Here is a 14,079-nt window from a genome sequence, read left to right as displayed (position 1 = left end):
GGAAATGGAGGAGGGGGTCTTACCGCATGGGGGCAACGGGCTGGGTTTGGTTTTATAATTAAAATAACATCTGAGTCTGTTTCCGCAGAGCAGTTCTGGAAGGTGGGTGGTCTGTCTGAAGTATCAGGTGGGGCCTTCCCCTGTGCTGGCCCAGGATGGTTTGAGATGGCCAGTGGCTAAAGGGCTCACCTAGCAGATAACATATGAAAGAAGCTGAGCCCAAGGAAGGCTCTGGAAACCCCACCTGTAGCCTGGCCTGGAAAGCCTGCTGGTCTCTACCCTGGTCTCAAGAGGGGGCATCTTCAGATACTTCTCTCTATGCCCCCACGCCTCCTTGAGATTGTTCAGACACCCCTTTGATGCATAGAGAGCTCTGGCCTCCTCTCTCTCATGCCCCATGTGGTTTATTAATCGTCTGTGAAATAGGAGATTGAGGTGTCACTCATCCGTGTGAGGGCAGTGGGGCCCTGGAGCAGTGGAGTGGAATGGGGAAGGGACTCTGAGGGCTCTTCCAGTCTTCTGAATCCTGTACCTCTGTCTGTCTGGCTTCTCAGATGCAGCTTTTGGATAAGTTTCCCATTGAAGGTGGCCAGAAGGACCCCAAGCAGAGAATCATCCCCTTCCTTCCAGGTAAGCTTTGGATGGCCCCACTGTTGGGATGGGAGGCAACCTGGGGAGAAGTATTTCTTAGGCTGAGAAAAGGCTGGCTACACGGCACTTGGGAGGCTCAGCCGGTGGCATCCAACTCTTGGGCTCAGGTCATGATCTCATGGTTTGTGAGACTGAGCCCCGAGTCAAGGCTTGGGATTCTCTCTCTCCTTCTCTCGCTACCCCTCCCCTGCTCTCTCTCTGTCTCTCTGTCTCTCTCTCAAAATAAATAAATAAACATTAAAAAAAAAGAAGAAGAAGAAAAGGCTGGCTACTAAGCCAGAAATTCTAGGCAGGGTGGGCCTAGGAATCTTCATACTAATAACTTCCCAGAAGATGGGAAGCCCCTGATTATGAAGGCCACTGCCACCACAGGGACCTCTCCCACCGTCCCAGGCCACCTCTATGCGTCCGGGCCATGCAACTTCTAAGCAATTTCTTAGGCTCTGGGACTTTGGCTTCCTCTTTCCAGAAAGCACAGACAGATCAAGTCTTCTATGAGAGGATGAAGAACTCCAGGCTGAACTCTTTCCACTAATCCCATTGTAATCATAGAGACCCTTAATCTAAGCACGCTCCCCATGTCCGATCTTGGGTCCTCCTGGCACATTATCCAGCCGAGGCTCTGAGAGCTTACATAATACAACCTGTGAGTTGGCAGAGTCAGGATTTGAACCTGGGTCTTTCTGGCCATAAAGGCTATTAACCACTACACCATTTTGGAACATGTTCAAGGTAATTGATTATGTATAATTTAGAGGAAAACTTCCCAGATGTGTCATAATCTACTGTTGCTATGATGTCTTAAATTGGTACACAATTTATAGCTTACAAAGTGCTTTTTTTGTTATTGTATACAAATGTCCATACTGAGGTATATATTCTGATCTCTGCTTGAGGGATAAAGATGTTAGGGTTCAGAGATGTTAAGTAACTCCTCATAAATGTGGCAGAGCTGAGTCTTCTCCAGTCTGGGCTCTTTGCCCTAAACCTGACCCCAGATCCTCTGCCTTTCCCCAGGCCAGTGAGCAGGGCTGGGTTACAGTGGGCCTCGCCCCTGTTGCTGTTGGGCCCAGCAGTGGCAAAGTCAGTGGGACTTTCGCAAGGAGCGGGGTCTCTGTCTCATTACTCTCTGACACCCCGTCAGCCTGTGGTCAGCACCTACTTGGTGACTTGAAAACACATGCAGGGGCACCGCCCTCAGTGAGTTGGTCCTCTCTGAAAGGTGGTCCTCATACACCCACATCTGCTAAAGCAGCGGAAGACAAGAACACGCATTGCTGGCAGTCCTGTGAGTCTCGTGCTAAAATTGCAGACAATCACTTTAGCTATGGGGAAGAACTGCCCTTCCACATCCCACGGTTTGGGCAAGATTGGAACCAGTCAGTGGGGGTATAGAGAATCTCACCCCTAGGCTTCTTCCATGGAGGCAGAGGACTGCTTCTCCGTCACTGGCCGAGGAGTGAACGGAGGGGACTTCCATGTTCTACCTGGCTTTGCACTGAGTCCTGAGGAAATTTGGAATGTTCAACACCTAGGTTTGTATGACCTTAGATGCTGCTCCAGTACACTCCAGATGCTCTGCCCCCCCAAGGACCTGGGAGCCCAGCTGGGATGCTGTGGACACAAGTGTCCCAGAGCCAACATGAGGCCAGGGCGGCACCCTGGTATCAGAGGTGGGCTTGGCCTTGGGGCATGAAAGCTGCTTATTTCCTCGAGAGGGATGGGCTTTTTCTCCCACTGGTGGCCAGTTCTCCAGGGAAATATCACCTCGTCATCATTTGTCTGCAGTGAGGGGCTCAGCCTATGACAGGCCCTGGGATAAGTTACCTGGGGCTAGGGGCTGGGATGGGCTAGCGAGTCAAGGGAAGATGTAGCTGTGTTGCCTTCATCTAAGGAGCCTTCAAGCTACTAAGAGAGGTGAGAGAGGCAGAGTCTACTCCCTAATCAGGGAACCAGTGCAGGCAGGAAGTGACCCTCTCTAGCACAGTGCTGTTCTGAGTGTCTGGAGTGTGTCATTGTGAGCTGAGGACGGCAGCAAAGCAATGGAGGGGGCCCTGGAGTTGACCTCCAAGGACGGTGGCTTGGAGGGGTGGGGGAAGTGCAAGTCTTCTGTCCTGCTGCTACCAGAGTCCAACGTCTGGGGGGTCACACGGCCTGCCTGACCTTCCCCTCCAGAGTCTGGCTCTGTCAGTTGCCAAATGTGTTAACTTCTGTATATGCCTCAGCTTTGTCATTTGGAGAATAGGGAGGATACTAGCGTCTACTTCATGGGGCTGTTGGCGGGATAGAATGAATTCATACGTTTCAGGGGCTCAGAACTGTGGCTAGCCTCTAGCAGGACCCAATTATTGCCAATTCCTGAAACGCGCCTAGTGTTTCACACAGCACACTCACACGTGTAGTCTCATTTGCTCCTCCCAGTGAGTTATTATCCCCATTTTACTGACTAGGGAACTGAGGCTAAGGGAGGCTAACAGACTCACACAGGCCACACAGCAGGAGGTGTAACCAGCACCAGAACCTTATCTCTGACCTCAGGCCCCATCAGCCACCCCAGGAGGATAACCCACAACTGCTATGGCACTGGGGCTCTCTCTGAACTTCAATTTCCTCTTTATTTATTTATTTATTTATTTATTTATTTATTTATTTATTTTAAATTTTTTTTTTCAACGTTTTTTATTTATTTTTGGGACAGAGAGAGACAGAGCATGAACGGGGGAGGGGCAGAGAGAGAGGGAGACACAGAATCGGAAACAGGCTCCAGGCTCCGAGCCATCAGCCCAGAGCCTGACACGGGGCTCGAACTCACGGACCACGAGATCGTGACCTGGCTGAAGTTGGACGCTTAACCGACTGCGCCACCCAGGCGCCCCCAATTTCCTCTTAAAAGGATTGTGGTGAGGGTAAAAGAATTCATGGGCAGCACTTTGCACAGAGCCTGTCCCATAGCAGCTGCTCAATAAATGGCAGCTGTGAATAAAGAAAGTCTGCTGCCCCCATGGCCACCCCCATCTCCTGGAAAAGGCCAACAGAGGATCCCTTCTGGCCCCCACATGATGGGACCTGTGTGCAGTGGGTGACATTGTAGAGAGGAATGAGGTTGACTGGCCCCCATCCCATCCAAGGCAACTTGTCTTTCCCTTGTTTTGCTGCTTTTCTCCTCTGCCTACAGTGGGGTTTCCTCTCCGATGCTTCTCTCTTATTCACTCACTTTCCAGGACTTTGGCATGGGCATTGCTGGCCATGCAGAATCCCATCCTGGGGCTCCCAGGCCTTTGCCTTGCTCCTCCCTGCCCATGAGAAACTACCTAACCCTTTCATGCTCCACTCCCTCACTTGGACAGCAAGGAAAAAGAAGCCAACGCAGTCGGAACCAAACTAGGGAGAGCCGTGTGGGCACGAGGGTTCCCAACCTGCCCCAAACCCAAGAGGAGAGGGGAAGAGAGAAGTGCAATGTGGAATGTTTCCTGTCTTAGGTCAGGTTCCTTAAAAGTAGAGACTGAGATGAGGATTCTTCCCCGGTTGACTTGGAGGGCTGCTCTCAGGTGCACATCCCAAGGCAGTGAGAGAAGCAGGGCAGGGCAGGGGAAGAAGCCCAAGGTGGATGGCACCAGAGTATCCCAGTGTCGGAGACACCTTCTATACTCCCCATAGGTCATCCATTTTCTGGAGGCCTCCTCTCCCCCAGAGGTCGTGGAGTGTGGGCAAATAGCCCCCGAGGGCTGAGGGCAGGGGACATGCCTTTGGAGAAGGGGCAGCTGTGAGCCCCCAGCAGCGAACACCTACAGCAGTGAGGGATGAGAGCATGTGCTAGTAAGGGGGTTGTGGGCAGGGGCCAACATCTACTGTATTATCTAACACCAGTTAAGTCTCTGTTTCTACGTCCTGCCTTTGGGGAGGCAGCCAAGGTCACCTGCTGACTCCCGCAGGCTCAGCCCTGACAGCGTGACTCAGCAGAACCTGAGTCACACACACACCAGCTGCCTTCACTCTTCCAACCCTCAGGAGGCTTAGCAGCCAGCCTCGGGAGCAGCTCTGCCAGCCCTTTTTCAGAGCAAGGAACACCCAGGGGGAGAAAGCAGAGAACACCCATTATCTCCAGAACAGTCTCGATTTTAGCTTCCCAGGTGCCAAGATGTGATGGGCATTTCTGGGGCCTGGGGTCAGGGGATGTGTTTGGAGCATTAGCTAGCTGCTTTGCTTTGTCGTGCCTGGCCCAGGGGGCTTGTGGAAGCTTGACTGGCTGGTGGAAGTGACAGAGAAAGCAAAGGAATTGAGAGAAGAGAGGGAATCTGTGGCTTCCCATGGTTAACAAGCCCTCATCTGCCAGTCAAATCCTAGCAAAAATAAATAAATAAAAAAAAATAAAAAATCCCACACATGAGCCATAAATCTCAGGATCTAGGACACAAGTTTGTGGTGTGTCTGAGTAGTGTATGGCCTGTGTTCAGGGTCAGCCTGTGGGTTTGAAAAGTGGCGAGGGTCTGGGGTTTCCGTGGCCAGAGGCAGAGGCTCCATCCCAGGAGACTGTCCTGCACCACTGCTAGAGTCGGGTTAGGGGGAGGGTGGCTGGGAGCAGGGCCAACAAGGTGATGACAGACAGCCGGTGCAATTGCCAGACCAGTGGTCTCACATTTGCATAGCGATCAAATCCTGGATAAGGCTTTGTAGGGGAACTGTCCACAACCCACTTGTTCCACTGGCTCTAGAACCTGCTTTCTGGGCCTAGAAGTGAAGATCCACTATGCCCTGGCCCATCCGTGTGTTTTTGAGGCCTGCAGAGCCTGCAGGAGGAGCATGGAGAAGTTATGACCTTCATGCGGGACAGGTGGTTCTCCAGCATCTCTGGGAAAGGCATCTCTGGGAAAAAGCCAGGTGGTTTTTCAGGCAGGAAGAGGCAGAGAATTATGCCTGGGCCTGATGCCCTGGGAGTGAGTGAAGGGGTGAAGGGGAAGGAATCCCTCCAGTCATGCCTGGGCCTCCAAACCCCACATTAGGTGAGAGAGAGGGAGATACCCCTAGCTGTTTTCACTGACCTTTGTGGCCTCCCTTTGAGACAAGGCCCCTATCTAGTTCTCTCACATTTCTATCATGGGGCCAGACACATAGTGTGTGCTTTATTAAGACTTATTGGTTGGGGGCCCCTGGGTGGCTCAGTCGGTTGAGCGTCCGACTCTTGATTTCCTCTCAGGTCATGATCTCACGGTTGGTGAGATTGAGCCCCACATTGGACTGTGTGCTGACAGTGGGGAACCTGCTTGGAATTCTCTCTCCCTCTCTCTGCCTGTCCCCTGCTTGTGCTCTGGCTCCCCAAATAAGTAAACTTAAAAAAATAAAACATTTAAGACTCATTGGTTGATCACAAATTGGACATTCTCCCTTATGTACGGATACCTTTTATTGAGCTCCTTCTGTGTGTCTGGCCTTGTGCTGGGCCCTCTTACAACCCTTTTCTCCAGTCCTTATGGCATGGTATGGGGGCATTATCCCATTTTAGAAAGAAGTCAACTCAGTTTCTCCCACTACTTAGCCATTAAGTAGTAGTGCTGTCCTCCTTCCTGCCCTGCCCTGTACCTTTTTTGGGCAGGGAGGAATTGCCCCAGCCAGCCTCAGCTGGAAACTTTCCCCCACCCACTTGGTTGGTTCCATATCCTCCAGACTAGGGACCTGGGAGTTTCTGCCCAAGGACCCAGCACCGCAGCGGTCCCTCCAGCTTCCATCGCTATCTTATGCTTCAGGAGTGCACTACATGGGGCAGAGAGTGACCTGAACCTCATGGGGACTCAGGTGACCTGTAAGTGCTCTCATTCTATTGAGTGTCCTGAGGTCACTGCAGCTGAGTAATTGATTTTTTTTCCACACTTAAACAGCTTAGTTTATTATTATTTTAATACAATTACAAACAGGATAGCCCCAGGCTTTCAGAGCACGGTCTTCATTTAATTATGAGTCTCCCAAGATTACCTATTTGGTTTTCCTAAGTCACAGCATTTTTAAAACTTTGTATTTTGAAACAGACTCACAAGATGTTGCAAAACTACTAGGCACTCCACATTCCTCCCCTCCAATTCCACCACCACACTGCAGGGTAGGTGACTCTATTCCCAGTTTAAGGAGAAGTCAAGTCACCTTCTACCATCACACAGCCACCAAGGGGTGTACCAAGTGCCCAGCTTCCTCCAGTGGTAATGTCTTGTGTAAATACAGTGCATTATCAAAGCCAGGAAATTGATATTGGCAGGAGTCAGTTCCCAAAGCTAAAGACGTGAGCAAAGAATTTTTATTGTAAGGGGTTGGTGAGTGCTAGTGGGCAGGCATGCTGGCTGGTCTTTCAGAAGGAGGCAATGGTTGACAATAGTCCCTGAGAAGCTCCACTCCCAGGCCTGACTTCTTGGCATTCCTATCTCCAAGTGGAAAGCAGAGGTGAATCTTGTTTTACATTAAGGCATATTCCTGAGAATCTCTGCAAATTTAGTTCTGTGGGACAAATCACATCATCTTTCAGTTGTCCTAAATACTATTCTATTTGAAAGAGTCATGGGATCAATCCTTTTGCAAAGCAGAGCACCCCTTCTTTGGAAATAAATTCTTCTTTCTATGGTTTCTGTATACTGGGATAACTTTGGGCTCCTTCTGAGGTTGTTGGACACAGAGCAGACCTGGAGCATGGGGATTGGGGCAGCAGCATTGACCCCCAGGAGGAGCAGAAGAACTCTGCTCAAGAATGGCGAAAGATCTGAGATGTGATCACATTTGCAAGCCAAACAGTTAGCTTTCCCTACTTTCGTGGAGGCCAGCAGAAAATATGAGGCTCCCAAGTCAGACAAAAGGCTTTATTATGGCACATTTGTGTCAGATCCCATTGCCTCCAGGCCCTGTGGGGGTGAATTGTGTGCCCAGATGAATGCCTGTGGGTTACACGATAGGAGAGGAAGCCAGATCTCAGGGAGCCCACATCTCTTATAGCGGGCAGTAAGCAAACCTACCCTGTTTTCCTTGGAGACACGCCCTATCTCTGTGTCCCAAGGCTATATGCAAACCTGCTGTTTACTCTGGAGCAAGACACTACCTCTGTCCTCTAATCTGTTTCTTTACAAACACCTTTGAAAAGGTAATCCAGAACAAAAGCAGTTAGTGCTCTGTTGTTAAGACATGCAGAAATGCAGGAGTGCCAGGGAGATGATCTCACAAGTGTATTAGTTGCTTTCTGGGGTCTCCTGCTTTTTGGAGGGGTGGACAGAAATGATGATCTTTAGGACATTGGGCCAAGCATGGTGGGCTCAGCAGCCTCTCAGGGCAGCCTACTGTTTACATGGAACTTTCTGCCTTGTTTTAAAAGACTGTTGTGGAAAATCCATCTCCTGTTGCCCATCCTGGGTTTGGAGTAGATTTCCTGTGTATCCTGAGTTTGTCAGTCCAAGGAGGCTCCCTGGGAGGAAATGGTCATTACAGAGTGAAGTAGACAGTGTAGCTGCTGATGTAAAAAGCAAACAACTGTGACCAGGGATCAAGGGGCTTCAGAAGCCATGCAGTGGAGCAGAAAGAGGTGAGCTCACTCTGCAGGTTTCCTCCCACTCACAAGCCATCTGTGTCTCTGTGCTGGCTGGGACTGGGCCTCTGAGCTTCTAGAAAGCCCCTTCCTCCTAATAGCTGAGTTAGTCCCACCTATAGCCATCAGTGCTCCTGAGCTGATGGATCCTGGAGAAGCTGGGTAGCTTAGGAATAAAAGTGAGCCATAATCAAAGTAGGCGCCACCAGCCTTATTATCTTCTGAGCTTAGAGGGGTGTATTTTTAGACAGCAGGCATGCTCCGCTCTTTTGTACTGGCTCACCAGTTTACATACCGGCCCCTTAATGAAGAGGCAGTTTGGAGCCACAGTGCAGGAGGGTGCTGGGTGAATTGCAGGCTCAGTCTCTGGGGCCTTCCTCTCCCTGCCCCCCAGGGCCCTGTGCTGCAGATCCGGTGTTTGTTCAAGCACAGAAGGAAGCAGGGGGAAGGGATGTCTTTGGCTAGAGCTGGTCCGTGGCTGTGGCGTAGGGGAGAGCTGGCTCTCTCCCTGGGCTGTAGGCATTTCTGTGTGTCCACACCAGGCGCCAGCCTGAGAAAGCCCTCCCCACAGAGCCTTGGAAACCAGGAGGGAGGCAGCGTGTCACAGACACTGGCAGACATGGCAGCCCCTGGGGGAGAGTGCCCAAGAGGCTTCTGAGCCTCACTGATGACCTGGGTGGCAGGAAAAGACAAACCTTCTACGTGATAGAGTAGGAAAAATAGGGTCTGCTGGTAATGCCAGGGTTTTAAGAAGATGGACAAGATTACAGGCCTAAGAGGCGCTGTGTACTGTTTTCAACGTGGCTTTCCTCTAACCTCCCCTGGGAGTGCTGAGTCCTCTCTTGCTGTAATTATTGCCCCCACCCCCAAAGTCATTCTCTCACTCTGTAATCTGGAGTGGGTGGTTCTCAGGGCCTGCTGTTGGCAGCTGGTTCTGAACACTACGAGAAAGAGCTGCATTGTTCGTTCCTGCCATAGGTATTTCTTGAGCACCTACTGTGTTCCAAGGCCTAGCTGGAGGCACTGGTGATGCAGCTGAGAACAAGGTAGACCAGTCCCTGCTCTCAGGAAGTTCACCTTCCAGTGGGGGAGTCAGAAAGCAAACAAATAAATGAGCAATTCCCAGTAGTGATAAGTGCCAGGGAGAAAAATAACGAGGTCTTGTGATCTGGGGCATCTGAGGTTAGTGGTCAAAAGGGCCTCTTTGCAGAGGTGACAGGGGCAATGAGGGCTTTGGGCGCCAGGCTAAGGGGACAGCAAGGTCAATGACCCGAGTGCAACTGAAGGCGTGTGTTTAAAGATTAGCAAGAAGCGTATGAGGCACGTGGGGGATGTGGGGGAACGGAGTCACCACAGAGAGCTGGGCAGACAGGAGCTGTGGAAACCAGAAGCTCCAAAGCGTGTCTCTCATGGCAGAGCTACCCAGGAAATAGACAGCTCCATAAGCTTGCATAAACTGTGCGACCCTGGCCCAGGCACACGGCCTCCCGAGTCAGTTTCCTCATCTGTCAAATGGGTTAACGATGCTTTGGCGTGACGTTCCGAGCAGTTAGTGCAGAGCAAGTGCTGTGTGGCTCAAAGGGAGAAGTTCTGGTGCTGTGCACCTGCCATTCCTCCAGACGGCTTTGCAGCAGGACACAGCTGTGGGGTTGCCTCTGCTCTACACCACCCCCCCCCCCCGCCCCGCCTACCCTCCCTCCCTGTGCTGATTCAGCCCTACGCATCACATCTCAGCCCCGGTGGCACCTCTTGCTGCTTCTTGCCCATGGTAACTTGAGGTCATAAGGAGCTGGTTTCTGAGGAGCTGACAACCCGGCTGGCTGATCTGGGATGAAAGGCGGGGAGGGGCCTGAGCAGCCCTGGCCCCTTCACCGTGATCACACGGCAGGGCCACCAGCTTCACAGGCTCTCAGCTCTAGGGCTGCCAGCTCTCGCCGGGAATAAGGGGCTTTGCAGAGCAGGCCGCCACCGGAAGATGGCTTTCAAAAGTACACATGGATCAGGTCCCTCAGCTGTTCCCCTGTGTCATCCCCACACTTTGAGACCAGGGAAAGGGTCAGGCCGCTTCGTTACAACTTGTCTTCCTTGTCCAGAGATAACTCCAGAAGGGAATCAACCTGCTGAATACCCACCCACACCCTCAGCCCTGAATGGACTGGCACCTCCCTCAGGAGGCCTCTGATCTAAGTAGAAATGTGTGTCTTTCCACGGGCCTGTCGGTCCGTTTAATTTCACGGGCAGTAAGATGTGCCCAGACCCGGGAGTCCACACGCTGGGTTCGGGTGCCTCTCTTGCCAGTCATTGAGGCACAGGATTGAGGAAGTTAAACCAGAGCAACCGGGGATCGCCTTGCGTGTTGGCGGAAGCACCAGATGCCGGTGATTTCAGGTGGCTGCGACATTCCTGATCTTTCCCTGTGAAAATAAATCATCTCCTTAGTTGATGCCTAAGTGTTCTTTTATGAGGGTCAGATGCCCTCACTCTGTGCTTCGAGAGGACTGCTGTGCCCTGGGCGGCGGGGAGGGGGGCACTGTCAGTAAACACATACTCACGTCTGGATGACTGAGGGGCCAGTTCCCTGAGCCCAGGTGTGACAGAGGTGAGAACAGGAAGGCAACTGAGGCGGGAGAAGGAGGAAGGTTCTGAGCCCCTGGTGGTGCCGTGAGAAGCCTGACCAATGAGGCCGCGTGAACTTTTCAGTGTGGCTGCCACACAGGCCCAGGCTGTGCCGTTGTCACGGGCCGCGCTGAGGGGTGAGGATTTGTCACGTGTGGTGGGAAGTGTCTGAAAGGTTTTAAGCTGAGGGGCCTAGGCTGGACGATGCTGTGGAGAGAAGTCAGTCTGAGACCTATTTTAGAGGAACATCCGAGAGGCCTTGCTGAGGGCCGGGGGTGAGGGGGGAAGTAGAGAATGATGATGCGCATGGTTCTGCTGAGGGCAACCCTGGCCAAGACGGCCAACCGGGGCTTCCCAGCACCCTCCCCACATCCCCGCCTTGGACTTCGCCCCTGGGAGTGAAAGGGGATGATGTCCTCCCTCCATTCTGAGATAGCTGAAGCCTCCGGCGCATGTGAAGGATGTTTTGTGGTGGGGAGTGCCTGCCCCCAGCCTCCCTCCCAGGAGCCTCCGGGCACTAGACACTCTGTTTTCTGGGTCTTGGATTCAGTGGGGAGTGCAAGGGGGGTCAGTGGGTGGTGGTGGAGGAGGCAGAACACTGAGGCCCATTGACAGGGAGCTCAAGGCCCCTCCTTCAGAGGTGAGGGGCGCTGGTGGCAGATCTCCACAGTGTCCCTGGCCTGACCCTTCCACCATTTGCCAAGGTCACCCCAACTGGACCCCGGCCCAGGGATGGAGCCTCAAGCCAGAGCTCTTCCCTGGCAGGAACTGAGCTGACCCTTGGAGCCTCCCCAGGAGCTTATGAACTGACACACCATTCATCCAGAGGCGGCCTGGCTTCGAGCAGTACAGTAGCTCTGGGCCCTGAAAACACCTCCTCTCCTTCACCTGCACTGTTCCAAAGACTGATGTCCACTGAGGGGCCCCCAGATCCCAGGCCGCCTGGCCTCCAGACCACAGTGGGCCAGAGGGACTGGCATGGCCTGAAGGTGGAGTCTGTTCCCCTGAACGCACCTTCACAAGGCAGAGAAGGAAGTGCATGGGGTGGGTGGGGCTTGTCTGGCAGCTCTAGGTCTCCTCTACCCGTCAGGGGCAGGGTCTGAGGGAGAGGGGCGACACGTCTGCTTCTCCCTGGGCCAGAGCAGAAGGGCCAGATTTCACCTTAGCGAGAATGAATCGGGGCACATCTCAGGGAAAATTTCCAAAGCTGCGTTGCCAAAAGAAGGCGTGTGAATCCGCAGCTCGGCCAGCCCTAGAGCAGCATGGTGGTTCTGACAGACCTGAACCTGGCCTTGGGTTCAGACAGATCGAGATTCACAACTCACACCGGGGCTTTCTACGTGGCACTGGTTGTCTGAACTTGAAACTGCTTTTTTCACGGTGGAGGCAGGTAGGCGTCACCTTTCAGCACTGGAGGCCTCAGAGCTAGATGAACCTGAGTCAGATCCCTGCTCAGCCTCCCAGGAGCTGCCTGACCCTGGGCCAGCTTTACTCAGCATCTCTGCACCTCCTCAGAATCCTCATCTATGAGATTCCCCCGGGGCTGTTGAGAGCATTGAATGAAATGTTACCTGTTAAGCACACAGTAAGCACTTAATACGTGGTGATGATTTGGTGAATGGAGCTCAACAGAAAAGGGTGAGCTGTCTCTTGGAGCCTTTCCAGGAGTGAGGTTGTGCACGCAGTCTTGTGCGTTTCAAGGTCTGCCGCTCAGAATTTGGTTCACAGTTGAGTAGCACGAACATCACCTGAGAGCTTGTTAGAAATGCAGAGTCTTAGCCCCACCACCAGACACAGCAAATCACAGTCTGCTGTGTGCTGGCATGCACAGGAAAGTTTGAGAAGCACTGTTTTAAGGTCCAGTGAAGCCCTTCCATAGGCTGACTCTGTCCTCAGGACTTCCCTGGTGTATGGCTGTGTTTAGTCCATCCGTGTAATACAAACCACTGAACCTGCTTCGGTGAATTAATTTCTGACCCAAGCTTCACACAGGTAACTTGGTAAGAGCCATGCAGACCTGAGTTCCCCACCCGTTTCTGGCACCCTGTGGGATGGGGGCGTAAGCCTCTGTCCCCCACCACCAGTCTAACCTGCAGGACACTTGGCCCCAGCCACACTCCCTCATCAGCTCTAAGTCAGGACTCTGTAAGTCCTACTCTTCCAAGACAGGGTGAAGTTTGGGGCCAAGAAGATGCTAAGGTTTTTATTTCAGAAGTCTGTCTGGATTGGGAGTGGGCGAGACTGTCCTGTGAATCCCTTGTGGTTTTGAAGATGGCACGGCACAAGTATGTCTAAAGTCTGTCTGTCCAGTTATACTGCAGGGTTAGGAGCAGGAAAAGTGCTTGGGTCTCTCTGAAGAAGTCTCTGGCAAAAGGGTTAAGACAAAAACAAACAGACAAACAGGCCCTGGTTTTTAAAAGGAGAATGTTTTGCTCTTCTCTATAAAACAATTATTGCAAACCTAAGCTCCACAATAAGGGAGCCAAAGGAGGAGGACTGAGATGAATGAGTAACTGTTAACTTGGTGCCTTCTCTGCTTGGCAAGGTTTGTACTCCCAGCTGCTTCTTTCTGATCTGAAAAATGAATTTGCAGCTTTAATAGTTGGTAATTGGTGAAGATGGCTAGTAAGGCCTATGTGGCTGGCAAAGCTGTTCTCTCTTACTAGTAGGTGGCCCAGAGATCACTTTTTGTGGAATTGGCTATAGGGGAAAAGTTGCAAACAGCTTCCTGAGAAATGGTGTGCCGCTTGGAACGTTTAGCAAATTAAACAGTTGGTTATAAAGGAAAGATTCCTCCCTGAGCATTATAGCTACGATTTAAGTACATACTTGTGCCAGATATCGTGCAAAGTGTTTCTGTGCTTATATTGCCTCATTTAATGACAGCTACTCGCTTTACATATGAAGAGTCATGGGCTGGAAGGGGTATATGACTTGCCCATGGCCACTCAACTAGTAAGATGCAGGGCTGGGATTCAAACCCAGGTCCTTCCACTTCCAAGCTCTTGACCACTCACTATTCTCTATGTCCTGGCTGTGCTTGCTGCAGAGTGAGCTTGACCAAAGATGTACTGCCTGGAGGTTTGTTATATGAAATGTAGGAATACTACCTATACTAGAGTGTTTGCATTTCTTTAAACTATATTTCAAGTTTTGTATGGTTTTATCAATTAGACATTGATCAGCTTTGTCCTTTTTTGGGCACTTAATAAAGTGTCACATTCCTACAGTAAAGGTCTTGCCTAGATTAGATTATTTTC

The 14,079-nt window shown here is 51.7% G+C and overlaps 1 protein-coding gene across 1 annotated transcript in view; it reads left to right on the top strand.

Annotated features, from left to right (window-relative positions):
* SH3PXD2A (SH3 and PX domains 2A) overlaps positions 1 to 14,079 on the top strand; it is a 235,716-nt gene that overhangs the window by 89,586 nt on the left and 132,051 nt on the right. The window contains 1 exon segment of the mRNA XM_042960172.1: positions 555 to 630. Within this exon segment, the coding sequence (XP_042816106.1) occupies positions 555 to 630 (76 nt within the window).

The sequence above is a fragment of the Panthera tigris genome, chromosome D2 (genome assembly GCF_018350195.1).
Source record: "Panthera tigris isolate Pti1 chromosome D2, P.tigris_Pti1_mat1.1, whole genome shotgun sequence".
Lineage (NCBI taxonomy): Eukaryota > Metazoa > Chordata > Mammalia > Carnivora > Felidae > Panthera > Panthera tigris.
The sequence above is the reverse complement of the archived record's forward strand: the minus strand, read 5'-3'. Positions and strand labels throughout refer to the sequence as shown.